The sequence below is a fragment of the Heterocephalus glaber genome, unplaced genomic scaffold, assembly GCF_053883595.1.
Source record: "Heterocephalus glaber isolate CG9 unplaced genomic scaffold, H.glaber_assembly_v1.0 deba00000621, whole genome shotgun sequence".
In the NCBI taxonomy this organism is placed as follows: Eukaryota; Metazoa; Chordata; class Mammalia; order Rodentia; family Bathyergidae; genus Heterocephalus; species Heterocephalus glaber.
Window position 1 is genome coordinate 5,514,250 of NW_028258153.1, and position 18,958 is coordinate 5,533,207.

General features: G+C 56.1%; 1 protein-coding gene across 12 annotated transcripts in view; it reads right to left on the reverse strand.

Moving 5' to 3' along the window:
- The window catches only part of Speg (striated muscle enriched protein kinase), a 55,601-nt gene that overhangs the window by 3,458 nt on the left and 33,185 nt on the right, over positions 1-18,958 (reverse strand). For all 12 annotated transcript variants that reach the window (XM_087206019.1, XM_087206014.1, XM_087206016.1 and 9 more), the window contains 23 exons: positions 17,143-17,262; positions 16,808-16,912; positions 16,065-16,271; positions 15,451-15,574; positions 15,188-15,363; positions 12,656-12,768; positions 12,118-12,286; positions 11,808-11,904; positions 11,489-11,689; positions 10,496-10,553; positions 9,874-9,951; positions 9,613-9,791; positions 9,080-9,106; positions 8,355-8,507; positions 8,127-8,169; positions 7,080-7,148; positions 4,910-6,884; positions 4,494-4,625; positions 1,654-1,770; positions 1,352-1,519; positions 1,126-1,248; positions 782-949; positions 94-673 (listed from right to left, as the gene is read on the reverse strand). In XM_087206019.1, the coding sequence (XP_087062145.1) occupies positions 94-673; positions 782-949; positions 1,126-1,248; positions 1,352-1,519; positions 1,654-1,770; positions 4,494-4,625; positions 4,910-6,884; positions 7,080-7,148; positions 8,127-8,169; positions 8,355-8,507; positions 9,080-9,106; positions 9,613-9,791; positions 9,874-9,951; positions 10,496-10,553; positions 11,489-11,689; positions 11,808-11,904; positions 12,118-12,286; positions 12,656-12,768; positions 15,188-15,363; positions 15,451-15,574; positions 16,065-16,271; positions 16,808-16,912; positions 17,143-17,262 (5,182 nt within the window). The remainder of the gene's footprint in view (positions 1-93; positions 674-781; positions 950-1,125; positions 1,249-1,351; positions 1,520-1,653; positions 1,771-4,493; positions 4,626-4,909; positions 6,885-7,079; positions 7,149-8,126; positions 8,170-8,354; positions 8,508-9,079; positions 9,107-9,612; positions 9,792-9,873; positions 9,952-10,495; positions 10,554-11,488; positions 11,690-11,807; positions 11,905-12,117; positions 12,287-12,655; positions 12,769-15,187; positions 15,364-15,450; positions 15,575-16,064; positions 16,272-16,807; positions 16,913-17,142; positions 17,263-18,958) is intronic.

Genomic DNA, 18,958 nt, shown 5'->3' on the forward strand with positions numbered 1-18,958 from the left:
CCTGGCCAGGACACTCTGCTCTGCTCTCCGAATCCCTGCCTTTTCCACATTCCACCCACTCCCCCCGTTCTCCTTCTCCCCAGCCCTGCTTGCCTGGCCTTCTCCTCCAGGAAGGTGTAGGGTTTCTGAGGGAGGCCCTGGCGAAGAGTGGTCCCCTCAGGCCCGGGGGAGCTGACCATCTCCTTGGCTGGGCTGAGGCTCCGCACTATCACCTTGGTGGGCTCAGGAGGGGGCTCAGGGGCTGGGGGTTCAGGGGCTGGGGGTGCAGACACAAAGGAAGTCACCATATAGAGGGCAGTAGAGGAGGAAGGAGCTGGTTTAACTCCTTGAGGGGTGGAGGCTGGGGTTGGGGTCCTAGTGTCAGAGGTGAAAGACTTGGGCTCCCTTGGGGTGACCTGGGCACTGGGTGGGGTGGGCTGTGCTTGCTGAGCAGCCTGAAGACCCCTGTGCTTTCGTGGGGGAGTTTGGGGTGCTGGACCTACAGCCTTAAGTGAGGACAAAGCCTGGCTAGGGGCTGTGGGGGGAGATGAGGGGCTGAGAGCAGCTGACTGGGGGGCTGGAGGAGCAGGAGTAGGGATCGAGGCCAGTGAGGTAGGCAAGTCAGGCGGGGCCCTGGCTGGCCCTGAGGTAACAGGAGCGTCTTCATAAGCAGCAGATGGCTGGGCTGAAGACTCTTAAGGAGAGGAGAAGAAAGTAATCACCATGTGTCCTGGGAGCAAAGCCGTGATGCTCCTGGGGGCCCCGTTCCTGCTCCTGCCACCCTCCCCTCCTGTCCACTGACCTTGGGTGCTCCTGACAAGGACCTTCTCAGAAGGGTTGCTGAAGGGCCCCTGCCCAGCACGGTTGACACATGCCACACGGAACCTCACAGTCACACCAACTGGCAGCTTTGTCACATTGTAGTAACAGTCAGGGATGCCTGAGGTCACTGGGTGCCAGGCAGACTCCCCTGTGGGCAGCATGGGGTTGGAGCTGAGGCCGCAGAGGGGGTGGCCCAAGCTCCTGATGCTGTCTGTGAGGCGCCCAGGGAAGGGACCTCTGTCCAGGGAGGACACTTGGCTTCCCAGGTTCCGCTACACACAGAACCACCCGCCGCCACCTGCACCATCCTGCGCCGTTCCTCACCATCCACCCGCCGCTCCAGCGTGTAAGTGCAAGGTGCCCGGCTGTCTCCTGGCTTCCACAAGACCAGCGCGGTATCCTGGTAGGTCTGGGGCACCTCGGGAGGAGCTAGCTTTCCTGGAACACCTGGCAAGAGGAGGACAGGCCCGGTGATGGCCTGGTTAAGGGTCCTCTGAACCCTGCCCCACCGTCTCCATCACTACCCCCTTGGGCTCTGTCCCAGGCTCACGGGCCACGGCCACGGTACAGGAGCTTGTGATGCTGCCTAGGACGTTGGTGGCTGAGCACTCATAGAGCCCAGCATGCCGCTTGCCCGCCCGGGGGATACTCAGCAGCTGCCGTCCGTCTTTGCAGGACACGATGACCACCGAGGGCTCTGACTGCAGGGACTGCTTATCTGGACACGGGGAGGAGGAGGGGCTGAGGAGTGAGGCAGCACATGTCCAGGCCCCTCATCTGCCCTACACCCCAAGTGCCTGCTCTCGCGGCCTCTTGCCACCCCGTTCTCTGTGGACGACACTGCCTCCTTACTTTTCATCCAGGAGATGCGGGGTGCAGGGCAGGCTGCGGGCAGGCAGAGCAGGGTGGCTGCCTCCCCCTCCAACAGCACCTGATCCTTGAGTTTGATGTGGAAGACTGGAGGGAAGTCTGGAGGGGCAGCAAAGACAGCCATCTGTATGGGGACCCTGGCCACATGCTGCTGAGGGTGTGGCGGGTGTGCATGAGCCTAGGGTGGCAGAGTGCGGCTGGTCTCCTCCTGGCCACGTGTGGGAAGCAGAACCTCACACTATGCCTTTCAGAATGTTCTCTGGAGCCAGCATCACTTTTCCTGGGCCCTCAGCACGTGTAGAAGTGTCTTTTCCTTGCACTGATTATTGACGATGCTTGCTACATAACTCATGTTTGTAAATCATGTAGAGCAGGCTCTGTAAGTGCTCTACAAGGATTTGTTAAAATAAAAACAAACACTGAAAAACATTAACAGTTAATATTCTGCAATATCCACTCCCTCTGGGCTACTGCAGGGCAAGAGAGAAAGGAAAGGAGAGGAAATAGTGAGCTAAGGGCAGCTCCCAGCTCCTGGCAGTATACCCACCTCCCTGCTAGTCTTTCCACTTGGGGCCCAGGGGAGGCTCCTAGACATTCCATGTACTCTTCAGATCAACGAAGTGAGGAAAGCTTTTGACAGGGCAAGAAACAGTATCTACCTGACCTTGGGTGAGTCCTTTCTCCCCTGAGAAACTCCCATTTCCTACTGTAAACTGAGGAAAATAATAATACCAAGCACAGAGCGTTGCTGTGAGAATTAAAAAAGGCATATAAACTACTTAGCATGTGTCCAGCATAAAATAAGTGCTCATAAACATTAGCTCTTATTGTGATTGTTACTGTCATCTCATTAACATGCTCAGCAGAGAAGCCAGGAGCAGAACCTAGAAAAAGGCTGCTTCAACAAAGCGGAGAAGCCACTTCACCACTGGCTGGTGGCCTCGCCCCCGGAAGGGCTAGGGCCAAGATCTGTGCTCCAGCACAGTGGCCTGTGGCTCCTTGATGCCATGAGGAATTCAAGTTCATGATCCCTGGAAGGCACCTTTAGAAAAATCCCAGTCTGGTCTGTCTATGGGCGGTAGGAAGGTTTTTTCCTTTTTTCACCTGGGCAAAGAGAAAAGACCCCTGGGAGCCCCAGTTGCTGCCTGCCTGAGCACCTGGAAGGACTGGGAGTGGGGATGTGCTGGGCAGGAAATACTCAGCAGGAATGGGTGATCAGGACAGCAGCGTGTCCCCTCCGCCACTGTGCCCTCTCGTTTCCTAAAGAGGAGTCCCCCTGGAGGCTCCCATGCGGTCTCATCAATGGCTGCCCCCAGTGAGGGTGCTGGGCAGGGGGCAGAGAGGGAGGTCAGGATGAGAGGTGACCACTGACCCAGCCCAGCTCTGCCAGTCCAACCCCCCGCTCCCATGGGGCCAGGCCTAGTCGGTCAAGTGGATGCGGGACAGGCTTCTTCCTACAGGAAGAGGATGAGGTCACTCACACTGCTCAGCAGGAAATCAGCTGTACAAGCAAAAAGGACTACGGGAATGAGGGCCCAGGTGGGAAGGGATCAGCTGTCCCCAGGCCTCTCTGCTGGATGCTCTCCTTCTCTTCCCTTTTCCACCCTCCCTTACCAGCTGCCCCCCCCCCCCGCCACACTCACTGCAGCCCCACAGCCCTGGCCAAGGCTGGACACAGTCTCCTCCAGCCTGGTTGAGACAAGGCTAGAACAACACTGAGCAACTTAACCAGGAACTAGGGGAGAGTGGAGCTGCTGGCTTCCAAAAAGGGGGAATGCTCTGCTTGGTGGCCAGCTCCTGTCTTTCCTGCTGGTCTTGGAAATCTGGCCTCCTAAGTTCTTTAGTAATGTTTCTTTTTGGGTAAAATGGCCTCAGATGGAGAATGCCTCCCTCCCTGCAGCCCCAGGACACTTGGATATGAAACAGAGACCCAAAGAGCCCTTTCCTAGTAAATGTACTTTCTGTGGGGTTAGGGAGACCAGGAGAGGTAGCTGGGTGTTCAGGGCTATAGAGAACTAGAGAACTGGGTCATGGTCCAGGCTGGGAAGCAAGGCTGTCTTTGGGTGTACACAGAAGCACACGTCTCAAGGGGAGGGGGAAAAGCAACACCATTTTTCCTCCCAGCAGTACTGGAGATTGCACTGAACTACCCCCTCCTTATTTTTATTTTTAGAGCCAAGGTCTTGTTAAGCCATTAAATTGTCCAAGTTGGGCTTGAATTTGTTATCTTCCTGCCTCAGCCTCCTAGAGTGCTAGGATTATGGGCATGTGCCACCACACCTGGCTGAGGGGAATGTGATCTAGAGCTTCTTCAAAACTATACCCAGATACAGAAACCTTCTAGAGTCTCCTGTGAGAGATGAGGCCAGTCAAAAAAAATCCTAAGAGGGCTGGGGATTTAGCTCAGTGGTTCCCACGACTGCCTCGAAAGTGCAAGGTCCTGAGTTCGATCTACAGTACCAAAAAACCCCACAAAAAAACCCCCTAAGTATGGAGCCCTGGTTTCAGAGGGCCACACAGTCCAACTCCAGCTGCTCCACTCTCCAGCTCTGCGACTTGCACAAGGTACTTAGCATCACATCACTAAGCCTGTTTTCTCACCTGTAAAATGACCATAATTGCTGCTAAATAATGCTACAGGATTGAATGAGACAAAGCTTATAAAATGCTTAATAGGACCCTTGGCTTTGCTAATTAATGGCAGCTGCTTTGATGGTTACCGCCGTTTTCGATTCTAGGCCCCTTCCATGGGTGCCCATGTTCCTGGAGGTCCATTCAGCTAGGACTAGGGCAGGGAAATGCTCACTCAGCCCACCTCTTACCTGACTCACTGGGCACATACTGGTGACCCAAGTCCTCTTGGACACTGGCAGAGAGGTTTGGTTGAGATAAGCCCTTGTCCTTCCGCAGGCGTGAGAGGCCCCAGCGGAGCCGGCTCCGGCTTTCCCCTGCAGCTGTGGAGACCCAGGCCCATGAGCACCTCCCCCAGACAGTGCCAGCAAGCAAGCTCCTGCCTTTTCTCACAGTAGCCCTCAGCTCGAAGTAGGAAAGAACATCTGGCCCCTATCCTGCCCGGATCTCATCCCAGCCTCTGCCTCTCTGCCTCCCTCCCCTCCAGCCAATTCTACCCTTAGGGTCTCCAGCCCCCAGCCCCCTGTTCCTCCCAGAGCTCCTCAGCAGGGCACCCCACCATCTTCCACACTCTGTGCCTGCCACCTTATCCTAGACTCTCCCTCACCTGAGGACCCCGAAGTAGCGCTGGCCTCAGAGCCCAGAGACTCGGCGGAAGGAGTGGTGGCACTGGCCTGAGAAGCCAGCTGGTTGTGCGGAATGCCCAGGCGTCGCAAGCTCTCTCCCTCCGACGTAGCCCTGCGCAGCCGTCCGAAGAGAGGCGTGCTACGACCCGAGCCACCCCCAGAGTCCTCACTGCTGCCAGTGCGCTGCAGCCGGCTGGACAGCCGCTCCAACGTGGAGCCGAGCCTCCGGCGCACCGCCAGCACTGGGGAGCCCCGCGCCGAGCTGCCGCCCTCGGAGCTCTCCCCGTCTGTGCCGCGGGTCTCCCAGGCCGGGTGGCGCTGCGCGGGCGGTGTCCGCCGCAGCCTCTGGGACAGCGACAGCGAGAGCCGGCGGACCAGGCCCGGCTCCCCGGCAGCCCTGAGGTCCTGCACGGAGCGCGAGCGCTCGGGCCGGCGCACCAGCTCCAGCGGGGTTCCCGCCGGGCTGGGCCGGTAGATGCCGTCCTCGTCCTCGGCTCCGCGGAAGGGGCCGCGCTCCTCAGAGCGTGAGCGGCTGAGCAGCCGGAGCCCGCGGGACAGGGCTGACTCGCGGCTGTGCTTGAACTTGGCCTCGAACACGGCCTCAGACTCCAGGTTCTCGATGCTGCTGCTCAGGCTGCTCCCTGGCCTGCGGGGGACCGTGGGGATCCGGGCTTTCTCAGCTACCACCGGAGCAGCCTTGGCGGAAGGCACGCGCTTCTCAGGACCTCCTGGAGTCGGGGAGGCCACCCTGGCAAACACTGCGGCGTGGGGCTGGGGCTCTGACGCAGGTGCTGCCGGGCCCTGCGGGGGCTGGGTGTGACCCGCCAGCTGGAGCGACTGCATGACCTGGGCATAGGGAGTGAGGGGCAGCGCCAGGGTCTGCGGAACCACGGGGGGCTGTGCCGGCTTGGGGGCTCGCACTGGTTCCGGTGTGGGCTCCCGGGCCTTCTCCGGGGCAGGCTGGGGTTCGGAGGGCTGGGGAGGTTTGCTGGCCGTGGCGGTGGCGGAAGGTTCCGCAGGTTTAGGGGTACTGGATTTGGGGGTGCTGGCCCGCGCAGGGCTGGGCGGCTGGGCCTCGCTCAGGGCAGACAGGGAGGGAGACTCCTGGAGCCTGCGAGCCCCAAGCCTGGCTATGGGAATTTCGAGGGGCGCCCCCGCGCGGCGGTGCCGACCCCGGGGCTCCGCCTCACCCTGGGAGAAGCTGCTGCTTTTTTGCAGCCCTGGTGCCTCGGGTGGGGGCTGGTGATGGGGCGCTGCTTCGCTGGAGGCAGCCCGAGCCATCCGAGGGTCCCGCACACGGCCCCCCAGGCTCTCCAGCAGGGGACCCCTGAGGCCGCTGACCTTGCCATCCTCAGGGCCTCCCCGCAGCAGCCGCTGGCGCAGGGCCTGCAGCCTCTGGGCGTACTCGCCCTCGCCCAGGCCACCCCGGGCCAGGCGGGTGGCCCCCGGGCTGGGGCTCCTGCGTTGCGGCAGCTCCACAGACGCCGCCTTGTGCAGGCTCCGGCCCGGCTCCCTTGGCCCAGCCCGGGGCAGGGCGCTCTCCGCGGAGCTGCCCCTGCGGAGCTCTCCTCGCCTGGGGCTGGGCCCAGCGGGGAACTCCTGGCCTGGAGAGGGGAGGGCCTGGAGGCTGGGGGCCTCCTGGTCCTGAGAGGGAGCCCTTCCCTGCTCTTGCCAGTCCATGGGGGTGGCAGCCCCGGCCTCCGGGGTCCCCAGGACCTCATCCTCAGTGGGAATGTCGGTGAGGGATACCCTAGACCCTGAGAACTCGGGCTGCAGGGGGCGGGGCACCGAGGGCAGCTCCTCCAGCTCTTCCTCTTCCGAGTCAGAGGAGGATGAAAGGCCCCCGCTTAGAGGCGGTCTTCTGGGCGTGGCTACCCACACCCTCTCCGACGGCGCCCGCAGCAGCTCTGGGATGGGACGCAGCACCAGGTGGCATTTGTAGCTGATTTGAGAGCGCTGGAGACAGGGTGTTAGAATCAGACCGGAGGGTCCAGGGCAGGATTGCCCCCAGCCCCACCCCAGGCAAAAGAGGCGTAGGCAGGCGGAGGTCAGGGACGGGGGAAAGACAAGAAAGAGCAGGGAGGCAGAGGAGAAGGAGACACAAAGGCTGGGTGAGAGGAATGAGAGGGTGGAAAGGACGGCCAAACACACCTGCCACCTCCGCCGGGACAGGAAGAGCTTCAGGTGATCTGTGCTCACCTCTGCACCCTTTGCTTGTGTCTGCAAACCCAGGAAAAAGGGCCTCGGGGACAGCTCTCTGTCACCTAGACCCTCACAGTTAAGCAATGGAGAGACAGTCCATGGTGGGTGGGGGGTGTGTGTGGAGTGAGTCTGGGCTCCAGGACACTTCTCACTGCAAAGGGTCACAGCCGTGGAGAAATTCCCTGAACCCAAGGGGAGAGGCAGAAAACAGATGGTACCAGGGATGGCTTTTCAGCTTGAGCTGGGGCTCAAGGTCCTCTCCTGGTACACTGGCTGCCAGGGGAGGCCTGTGCTCTTGGGCCCCTGGCTGGCCTCCAGCTCCCAGTGTCTCCATGTAAGGCTAGCAAATCAGACATCTGGAGCTGTGGTCCAGACCATGGCAGAAACCTCCCTCGGCCCAGGCTCCACCCAGGCTCGCTCTCCTGAAGCTGGTTTCTGGTCTGAGGAAGGAGGCTCTAACTTCAAGGCCCCGAGTGGAATGATGACCTGTCTTCAGCTGACCTAGCTCGGCACTCAATGGTATGTTTATTCAGGTGCTTTCTAAACTCCACTGCACCCCCATCCTGGCCTGGCACTGTGCTCCAGTGCTGGGGTCTGAAGATGAAAGAGAACCTTACCCACACCCAGCTCATAGCTGGGGGGATGAGCCAGAGAGGCCACCCACTAATCAGTGCAGGACAGATGTGGCACACAGAAGTGAGGGAGACCAGGCTGGTCTCGAACACCTTGAAGAGGACCCCTGGAGTGGGGAAGGGTCCAGACCTATGCCTGGAGTCCGTGATATCCCAAACTGATCACTGGTTGGAGTCTCAGTTTCCTTATCAACAAAATGGGTGCATGAAACCTTACTCTGCAGAGCTATTGTTAGGCTAATTGAGCATATGTACAGAAAAATGCATATCAGCTACTGCACATCTGTGCTCAGTAAGTGGAGCTGTTGGTAACCTTCTCTCTCTCGCTACCCCTTGTACCACCACCTAGCAGGACTAGACTCACTTTGAACCAAGGATGTTCTAGGGTCTCCTCAGCAGTAGGCCTCCTATAAAGGAATAAGAATTAAATAGGGATTTATCATTCACTCATTCATACAGTCAATAAATATTTGAGAAAACAAGGCCTTTAAGGAGCTGGGGTTGCACGTTTAAAGGCAGACACTGGGTTGGAGTAGGGGGGTGACATAAAGGTCTCCACAGGTCAGGGGAGTCCTCAGGGTCATGTACTCACAGCCGGTCCTGCACCAGCACTTTGATGAGGAAGCCCCGAGCCTCTCTGCTCAGGCTCAGGAACGTGGTCTCCTCGAAGGCCACATTGTAGTTCCGGATGTTCATCAATGTTGTCCGATCATTTTCCCCAACAAATGGGGAGATTCCAGTCAGGCTGCAGGGGGAGGCAGTAATATCAGGAGAGGTGGGCAGAGCCCTGGGCTGAGGCAGGGGTGAAGCAGATGGGGGGTAGGGGCCCCAGGTTGTGAGGATGGCAGATGCTAGGTGAATCTGGACAAAATGGCAAAGCTTTCAGACTCTTACTGTCCTGTCCTACTCCCAACCCCCGCAGGGGACAAGGGGCAGTCCTGCCTTGGAACTTGATTGCCCATGTTTTAGAGGACCTGTTCTGTCCCACCTCCGGTGTGGCCTCTCCACCCTCGTTCTCCACCTTGGGGATGTGCTCTGCCCCTCCTAGTCCTTGTTCTGCACATTCTGGGCCAAGCAGTTCCCTACCAAAATGGCACTGGGTCTGCACTGGCTTCTCTCAGTCCAATGTGCCCAGCTGTTATGGAGGGGCATGTGATGGACAGAGCTTGGGCACATGGACCAGGGCACCCATGTTCATGCACTCATGTGCCCCTGGCAGTGCGAGAAAGATCAGGGGTTATGGAAGAGAAGAGGTGGACTGTGAGCCTTGTAAATAGTAGTGGTGGGCCTGCCAGGAGACTGCAGAGGGGTCCTTACCAGAGGAAAGCAATGACACCCACAGGCCTGTAGAAAAGAAGAGCAGATGAGTGAGAGGATGCCCCCCACCCCGCCCCGCCCAGCTGGAAGTGAGCAGTTCCCTGCTACCTCAGATCTGAAAGAAATGTGTCCTCCTGGGAACACTGCCCTGGACAAATGGGCACAGGAGGGCCTTCTTTGGGAAGGATTCTGAATCCATCAGTCTAGACATTCTGGAGAAGTCAAGGGTCATTCTCAGCAGGGCTGGCTTAGGAAGCCCAGAAAAGTCTGGGGACCAGTGGGACCATGCCTTCTCACTGGGGGAGCCCCCACCCCTGCAAAGGCAGGACCCAAGGACTGCACAGCTGAGACCCTGCATGATTGGCCAGCCCTAACTGACAAAGGACCAGGTCAACAGGGCAGGGGACCCTATAAGCACTGCTGCCAGCCCCCCACACCCAGGCAGAGAAGGAATCCAGGCTTCATAATACTCCTCTGCCAGGGAGGAAGTCTCCATCATCCCCTGCCTCAACACCTCAGCACCACAGCTTTACCAGATGTCAGTGACTCCAGACACGGGGCTCTGGTTGACAATCTCTGGTGCCACAAACTCAGGTGTTCCATACTGACAGTACTGGGGCTCCCCTAGGATCAGCTCCTGGGCGTTTCCAAAGTCACAGATGCGAACCTGCTCTTCACCCGCTGAGCCGTCCCATATCAGCAGGTTCTCAGGCTATGAGACACAAGCAAGCTAGAGATGAACACCTATCTCTTGGCTCCCACAGGAGCTGCCTGCTCCCCACTCCCCACTTCACCTTGACATCCAGGTGCAGCACATGGTTCTGGTGCAGGTAGCATATTCCCTGTAGCACCTGTCGCATATGGGCCCGGATCTGTGGAAACAAGGGGCCCAGGGTCTGTGGGGTTGGGTAGGGAACTATGCTTGATTACCAACCACCAGGGCTATGGCAAGAGGTCAGATCATGCCTTGGGAGTGGCCTTCAGATGGCTCACAGAGGTTTGGGGTTGCTAAGGCCTAGGACTATCATATAGCTGCACAGGTTGGACATAGCACTATTATAGGGGGCAGACATTTACATTATAATGAATAGTATACTACATACATAGCTATACATGGCAGGACTCTAGGTAGGACCTATGTGGGAAGACATATTTGGAGAACGTGTATGTCTGGGAAACAACAGAGGGGGGCTGGGATGGGCCTGCTGAGATTAAAGAGGACAGTGCAAGTCCCAGATAGATGGAGGTCTTGGGGCGGGGCATTCTGCTGCCAGCCTCACGGCAGGCACTCTCTACCGTCACCTCTGGATCCCTCATGGGCACAGATGGCATGTGTAGGGCCCACCCATCAGTTCTCAAGGCTCAGGTGGGTGAAGGCTGGTGCTCAACCTGGCCCCTGCCACCCACTGCCCTCACCTCGGACTCACACACGGTGGGTTTCCTAGCCATTCGCTCCAGCAGCTCCTCTGTGCAGCTGTGTCGGGGTCAAGGAGACAGAGACCAGTGTCGACTGCCCAGCCCAGCCCCTGAGCTCAGCTCAGGCTCCATGCAGCACAGGATTCTCCTCCCCCTAAAGCACATCTGGCACCAGAGGTGGTACCTTACCCTTTCCTGTTCTTGGGGTTCACAGATGGGACAACTCTGCTTGAACTCTCCCTTACTATAGGATCTCAGGCAAGTCACTTAGCCTTCTCTTGGGTGTAAAATGGGGATGCCATTTCCTTTCCTGCCCACTTGAAGCAGTATTTATAGGGGTCAAATTATACCAGAATCTTGTTGATTCAACTGATAATGGGCCCGGGGGCCAGGACACGGCCATCTGTCATTTTTCTAAGATTTGGATTTAACAGTGCCATTGAGGAGGCTGGTGTGCAGGTCATGGTCACCCCGCTACAGGAGAGCTCAGCCAGTCACCCAGCAGCCTTAGCTCAATATACCTTTTTTAATCACAGAAGAGTAAGCTCTGTTCATTCTAATGTGCACAAATACTGCTCTGCAATTTATGATTAAAGAGCATTTTCCATTTGCCAGCTGTGTGACCTCAGGCCAGTTACTTAACCTATCTCTACCTGTTTCATCATTGATAAAATGGGGCTAATACAATTCAATGAGGTAGGTATACAGGAGCAGCGAATGTTTTAACATTTATAAAACTCGTACAACACTTCCAGCCACTTGTTAAATGCTGTTAAGTCTAAGCTAAAAAAAAAAAAAAAAAAATGTTAGTGCAAGGACCCGAGTTTGATCCCCAGTACCAAAAAAAAAAAATGTTGGCTTTTGCAGAAGTCTCCGACCCCTCCCTCCCAAGGCTCAACAGGACTAAATGGTAACACGTGTTGCAAATTGGTTGCTATGAAGACCGTCATTCACGCTCAGGTGGCCTTTATGCCCCAGCCTTTCCCAGGATACAGCTCGGTGACAATGACCAGTCCCCGGCGCCTCTCAAAGGCCTCATGGAAGTAGAGGACACAGTCGTGCTGCAGCCGGGCCAACAGCCGAGCCTCCCGCCTCGCTGATGCCTTGGGCTTGGCCTGGCTGGGGATGAACTTGGCTGCAAACTCCAGGCCGGAGCTACGTTCCACCACACGCCGCAGGTAGGAGAAGGCACCCCTGGGTGACAAGGAGGGTGGCAGATGTCACTGCAGGACTGGCTCTGCACCCTTCCGGGCCCTCAGACCCAGAAGCCCCACCCTTGTGGCCCCAATACTGGCTCCTCCTGGCCCCACACCTGCCGATCTCCTGGTGGATGTCGTAAAAGTCGCTGAGTCTCCTTCCTCGATGCTCCTCGTCTTCCCCAACCCCCTCAACCTCCATAGCTGTCTGAGCTGAAGAGGAGACAAATGTCCTGGGGATAGGTGGGGAGAGCAAGAAAGGGACGAGGGCGGAGGAGGTGGGGTAGGTGGGGCAGAGGAAGACAGAAGAGGAGCAAGAACAGTGTGGCCCAAGGTGGGGTGTTGGGGTGGAGGATGCGCAGTGGAGTGAACTGGCTCCAGGGTGGGTGGGGCTCACACCACAATCCTGGGGCAGCTCTGGCCCACCTGAATGCACAGCCAACTCTGCTTTGCAGGAGACTTCGCCCGCCATGTTCCGGGCCGTGCAGGTGTAGACACCTCCATCCTGGGCCCCTGTGCTGAGCACCACCAAGGAGCACTCGTTCTCCTCGTACACGAAGCTCACATGGCTGCTCTCAGCAAGCAGCACCTCATCCTGCAGAGGTGGGCATCCATGCCAGCCTGAGCCTGATCCCACCTCCATCTGGGGCTCAGCTTTACTTCCATGCCAGGGACCCAATGGCATCTCCACCCAAGGGCCAGGGGCCTGTCTCCCAGGCCCCACCTCTGTCTCCACTCAGGGGCTCCACCCCAGGGGCTTTGCTCCCCCAGGACCCCTTCAGCTCCACTAATAGCCCCACGGCCCTCAGCCCCTGGTCCCTGCCTCCTCTTTCTAACCACACCTCTGCCCAGGTTCCCCCTCCTAAGGCCTCCCAGGAGCCCAGCTCCCCAAGGAACCCGTTCCTCCTCCCACAGGCTCCCGGCCAGCTGGCTGCTTCCCTGCCTTGGCCTGCACCTCTCTCACCTTGTACCACATGATGTCTGGCACTGGCTTCCCCTCAACCACCACAGCGAAGCGAGCAGTCTCCCCAGCCCCCACCTCCACGTCCTCCATGATGGACTCAAATCTTGGAGCCTCTGAAGTGCACGGGGAAGGAGAGGGCAAGGGAATGGGCAGGATGTCATCACTCCAAAGGCCTCCGCTGCCCCTCTCCAAATCCCCATCAAGAATGGACTCAGTCCAACACCAGGCTGAGCTGGGTGTGGTAGCGCAAGCCTCTAATCCCAGCACTTTGGGAGGCTAAGGCAGGAGGATTGCAAGTTTGAGTCCCTCCTGGATTATTTAGTGAGACCCTGTCTCAAAAAATAAAAAGGGCTAGGGCTGTAGCTCAGTATGAAGGCCCTGGGTTCAATCCCCAGTACTGGGGAAAAAACCGAAAAAAAAAAAGCCTGGGCCTCCCAGAGCCCCATCCCTTGGAACATCACAGCTCCTGTCACCTGCTCCAAATGCCCTCTTTATCAATCCAAATGTGATGTTCTCTAAATCTCAGAAAAACCGTTATAGGGGCAGGCTTGCTTTGTTAGACCATCGATGTTCATTTGCCAACTTTGAAATTAGGAGATTTGCACACACAAAGGAAATCTGGATTTGCTGTCTCTCTTGAAAAATCAGGACTGGCCACCCTAAACTGCTTCCCTCCCAGTAACCCATGGGTGAGGTGTGGCTCAATGCCGCCCCCTTGAGGCCATCTCCTCACGGTCCCACCACTGCCTTCTCTGTGCTTGTACTTGGAATCTGCAGGAGGCTGTCTGCCACCCAGAATGCAGCTCATGGATGACACTACCTGTGTCTTGAGGTTTCTCCTTTCTGAATCTTATTTGGATAGCTAGGGACCCATCTACCATCTGGGAGATGCCAGATGAACAAATTAGTAACCCTAAATACTAACTGGGCAATCTAGAAGCTGACTCTCAGCTCACTTCTCCCACATGTGGCTGTGATCTTATTCTCCACGCATGTCACATGGGCATAGTATTCCTTGCAAAGCAGCATATCACTCTCACGGCGGAATTACACACATTTTGCAATGTACCTTCCCCATCCTGAGTATGTCTGAGGATCTTGCTTTGAGGGGAGTGGGAATGATCAGGCTTCCAGTGAAGAACAGGGTGGCCAGGTAGAGGGCACCCCCCAACACAGGGACCACCAGCTTTTATACAGATACCAGGAGGCCGTCCCGGGGGTGGGAAAGACGCTGGGGTGTGCAGACATGGAGGAGAGGGGGCGACCATTCCGTTTGCCCTGCCTGGCTGGTGTGGAGTGAGGCTTAGTGGAACGTGGGTATTGAGGCAAGCCCAAGGGCCATTTTAGGTCTGGCTGGCAGGGAAACAGTCTCCCTCAGCCACTGTTCTGTCCAGGCTGGGCTGTAGGGCTCTTGGGGTCAGGGCCTCCCTAAGTACCAGATTTAGGGTTCCATCTGGAAGGAAAATGAGCCTAGCAGATGGCCAAGGAGCAAAGTGGTGGCTGAGTAGGAAGTGCTGGGCATGGCAGGCTGGGCAAGGAGCAAGATTCATCAAAGGGAGAGCCAGGGCCCAGGGGTCTGGTGCTCCACCCCACACACCATCCCCACAGGAGCCAGGGGAGCCCATCTCTTCTGACATCCTCTATGGCCACTTTCCCTCCCTCTGGGAATCTGCTCCCTAGTCTAAAGGGGTGTGAGAGGGCAGTCTATGAAGGTCAAAGCACTGGAGGCTTTCCCATGAATATCAGTGACTGTCTTAAAGCACCATTTGCCCACAGATTGCCTGTGCTAACTAAAATGTCACTTTCTTTGCTTTGGCTGGAATCTTAGCTACTCAGCAGGTAACACTGTTCAGCTCATGTGGATGTGAAGTTCTGAGTGGCAGTTACAGATGTCTAGAGTTAATTAACAAACCGGAAAACAAAATAATTACTGCCTAATACATAGTATAGCTCGAGAGGCTACGTCTTTAAAGGCGAAATTATAAAAAGGGCCTTTGCTGCAAAGGTTGGGAAGCTCTGTTAAACAGATTCAAGCAAAAGGGCAGCCAGGAGCCACAGGTCTGGGAGTCAAGTGATAAGCTAGGCACATGAGCTTTTGTTTTTTAAAAGCAACTCAGTCTTTCCATGCTTGTTATAGCTGAAATACTATTTCATATTGGATTTAGCATAGGAGCTAGGAATACTTCCAGGCTTTGGAGCCTGATATCCAGACTCCTGTGCTTGGCAGGTTGTATGACCTTGGGCCAAGTTACTTAGTGACTCTTTGAGCCTTAATTTCCTCACCTGTGAAATGGGGATAACTGACGTACATATTAAACGAGGTGTACTGGTCCCCGCACATATGAGGTGCTCAGTAAATGTCTTGCTAGTATATTACTGAGGCTATTACTAGTACTGATATCATTACTGCCATTAGATGGATGGGCCTGAGGGGGAGGGCATGGGATCAGATCCCCAGGGGTGGCAGATGTGGGTGTGCACCTGGGAGTGTGGCTCAGAGGGAGGAAAGGGAAGAAGGCCGCTGTCACCTACCCGCCAGCTCCAGTGTGACTGAGCAAGCCTGAGTGCCATGGCGATTGCGGGCTGAGCAGGTGAGGGGCCCCACATCCCGGCGGCTCACCCGGCAGATCCGAAGGCAGTACTGGTCGTCATCTGGCTGGCTCAGTTCATACACACCTGCCCGTTCCTCCAGGAGGGCCCCTCGGCAGCTGAGGGACACATGACAGGGAGGTGCTGCTAGGCCAGGCTGAGGCATGGCTGTTACATGTAGGGAGTGGGGTGAGCAGGGGCCCTACCTCCTCCAGATGACCTGGGCCTCCACGTGGGTAAAGGTGACAGTGACACTGGCCGGCTGTCCCTCTACCACATACACGACATCTGGTTTGTCCAGCACAGCAGGGGCCTCCTCCAGGGGCAGCCCTGACAGGAGAGGGCAGGCTCTATGCAGGGCTGCTGCTGGGCTGCTGGCACCTACTGCTCCTTTTACACCCCCAATCACCACTCAAGCCCCAAATTTACAAACAAGGGAGCTGAGGCCGAGGGAGGCTTAACCTTTTGATTGTTTTTTGTTTTTGTTTTTGGTACCAGGGATTGAACTTGGGTCCTTGTGCTTGCGAGGCAGGCGGTGGAACCACTGAGCTAAATCCCGGCCCAGGTTTAACCTTTTGTCCAGGGAACACAGGACATACAACCAGGGAACACAATCAGAGGAAAGGTTGGACTCCAGCTTGTCTGACCCCAAAGCATTAACTGTCCTAAGCCGTGCTGCCAGTGATGGGCAAAGGCCCGGCCCAGACAGGCTGCTCCTGCCAGTTACCAAGTGCAGACCAGCCCTTAAGCCTTCACCCCATCCCACCCCACCCCATCTCATGCCTACCCACACCGATGCCCACAGGGACACCCCGCTCACCTCGCTCCAGCAGCTGTACGGGCTCGGAGGGGGGCGAGGGCTTGCTGCTGCTCTTGCCACTAGTGCTGAGGACCCGGAAGACATGCTGGAGTCCCTTTCGCAGCCCCATGGCTGCCCACCCGGGCTCCCGCAGACCTGTGGCCAGCGCTGTCCACTGGTCAGAGCCCAGCACCTGGTGCTGCACCGTGTACATCAGGGAGTCTGGGTCTGGAGGGAAGGCAGCTGCTAGAGGCTGATGTTGCTGGGGCAGCACTGTGGCTCCCCACCCTGCTGGCCTGGGCCCCTGGAGTTCATCTCCAGTATTCTCTGAACTCATGGCTTGATCGGCCCTGTTGTTTTCTGCCTGCCTCCCCTCTGCACTTGCTTACCCACTGCTCTGGCCATCTTTGAAGTAACAAGCCACCAGTTATAGGCCCGGAGGGAGCTGGACTTGTACCCCAGTGAAAGATCTAGACTAGGCCAGGAGAGGATGTTGCCAGTGTCACACCTATGATCCAGGCTCCCAGTCTGTCTGAAAAAGGGAAGGGAATATGGTGGCACCTCATGTCTTCTGATCTGGAGCAAGAGCCTCATCCATTGTGGAAAGAAGACAGCAAATGTGCTCTGGCTGACCTTGTTCCCAGTACTCTACCCACTCCTGTCCCCACCCTGCCACCACATTGTTAGGGACCTGGATCCTTTAGTGCCCTCCCCTTTCCCTGCCCTGTCCACGCCTCATCCCCACCCAGTGCCCTGTGACCTACCGATGGCCATGTCCAGACTCCTGGGGGGGTTCCACATGAGTGTGACCATCCTCCCAGTCACAGCTACCACCTGTGGGGCACCGTCTGGAGGTCCTGGAACCACATCTGAAAGCCACAAGTCCGAGTCCTTTAGGGCCTAACAGCTCCACAGGGTCATCAAGCCTCAGGGGCAGAAGGCGAGGGACCAGGGCCCAGGCCCAGGGGCAGGGACAAGGCCAGTGGTCCTCAGGGAACCTAGAGAAGCTGATGTGGAGGACCCTCCCTTATCCGACCCTCTCAATGATTCTAGAAGTCAGCTTGTGGGCGCAGCTGCCCAGGAGGGTACCTTGCCTTACCTGTGACATAGAGGTGGGCATAACAGGCAGCTTTGCCCAGCTTGTTGGCGATGACACTCTTGTAGACACCTGCATGCTGAGACCCCACAGCCGGAAACACCAGGCGATGTACATCCCTATCTGGAGAGGGACAGTGACACCAGGGCTGAGCTAAGAAGATGCTTGGATCTTTATCCAGTTTTAGCATTAGCACAATGTTGATTTCCTAAAAATGAGGGGAGAAGTGTTCCTTCTTTTTTCTGCTTTTAATGTTTGATATAATTTATCAGTTAAAATGTATATGAGCCTACTGTTGTCATATAGGTAGGTTTGCGAGCTAGGAATATACTTTCTTTAATAGGTGCTATTCAAATTTTATATTTCCTCCAGAGTTAGTTTTATTAATTTGTCTTCCAAGGTACTTCTTAGAAGTTGTCAAATTTATTTTAAAAAAAATTTTTGTAATATGCTTTCTTTCTTTCTTTTTTTTTTTCCTTTTTTTTGTGCTGGGAATCGAACTTGTGCTTGTGCAGCAGGCGGCTAAACCACTGAGCTAAATCCCCAGCCCATGCTTTCTATATCCTTTTAAATTCTGTAAAATCTGTGGTAATGTCTCCTAGATCTTGATATTGCCATTTAAAAAATTTATGATTGATATTGCATAACAGGAAGAAAAGGTCTAAAAGAGCAGGGGAAGTGGGAGGGGTAGGGGAAAGGAAAGAAGGGAAAAGAAAAAATATGAGAAAAGGAAAAAAATGGAAACAAAGTTTTTGCAAATAGGGAAGAGTGGAGGGGGTAAAGGGAGGGCAGGGGATAGGGAAAAAATAAGAACCAAGAGACTCATGTAATGGTGCAAGATCCCAATGATGAATGTACCTGTATTTTATACCTAAAATGTACCAATAAACTTACTGGGGGGGAAAAATTTTTTTAAAAAAGAGGAGATGCTTGGAGAGGTGGACCCATGCTGCTCTGGGGCCGGCCACTCACACACTGGGGGAAGAGTGGGGAGGCAGTAAGAAGTATGTTCTTCAAGTAGCCAAAGGTGGACCCAAGCGTGTGCCTGCACCCTAGCCCCCCTTGCCGTCCTTCCAGCACTTCAGCCCCAGCAATTTAGCATGTTCCTTCCACACTGGGCCACCCTCTGGGGTCCCTGCCCCTGTGCACTGCCTCATCACTGCACTTCTAAGGGGTCAGACCCTCCAAGGCTTTGTTCCTAGGTCCTCCCCAAGTCCCCTCTTCCCTATTCCCACATCCTCTGCCCTTCTGCCCTTCTCCAGCACAGCCTGAGGAAAGGCCACAGCCCAAACTCCAAGCCGGATTTTCTGCTCCTTCTGCAGGCTTGATGCTGACAGATCATCCCTGAACAAGCCACGTGTGTTCCCTCTCCAGGCCTTTGCTTACAAAATGTCTCCCTCTGGCAGGGCATGGTGGCGCATGGCTATAACCCCAGCATTCTGTGAGGCTGAGGCAGGAGAACTGCAAGTTCAAGTCCAGCTGGGCAACTTAGCAAGACCCTGTCTTAAAATAAAAAATGGCTAAGGATGTAGCTCAGCATGAAGCCTGAGTTCAAACCTCAATTCTGAGGGGAAGAAAGCACCTTGTTTTGGAATGTTCTCTTACCTACACCTTCCTTTTCCCTCAGGACATAGTTCAAGGAAGTACAGCCCCATGAATCCCACCCTGCCATGGCTGAACCCTGGTCCAATCTGTTCCTTGACTCTTTCCCTGGGACTCCAGCCCATGCTGCTTTGCAGAGGGGGAGGGGGTCCTTCCTCTTTATTTTTGAGTTATAGCTCCTGTCTGGGTTGTTCTCTCTCTCTTTTTTTTTTTGGTA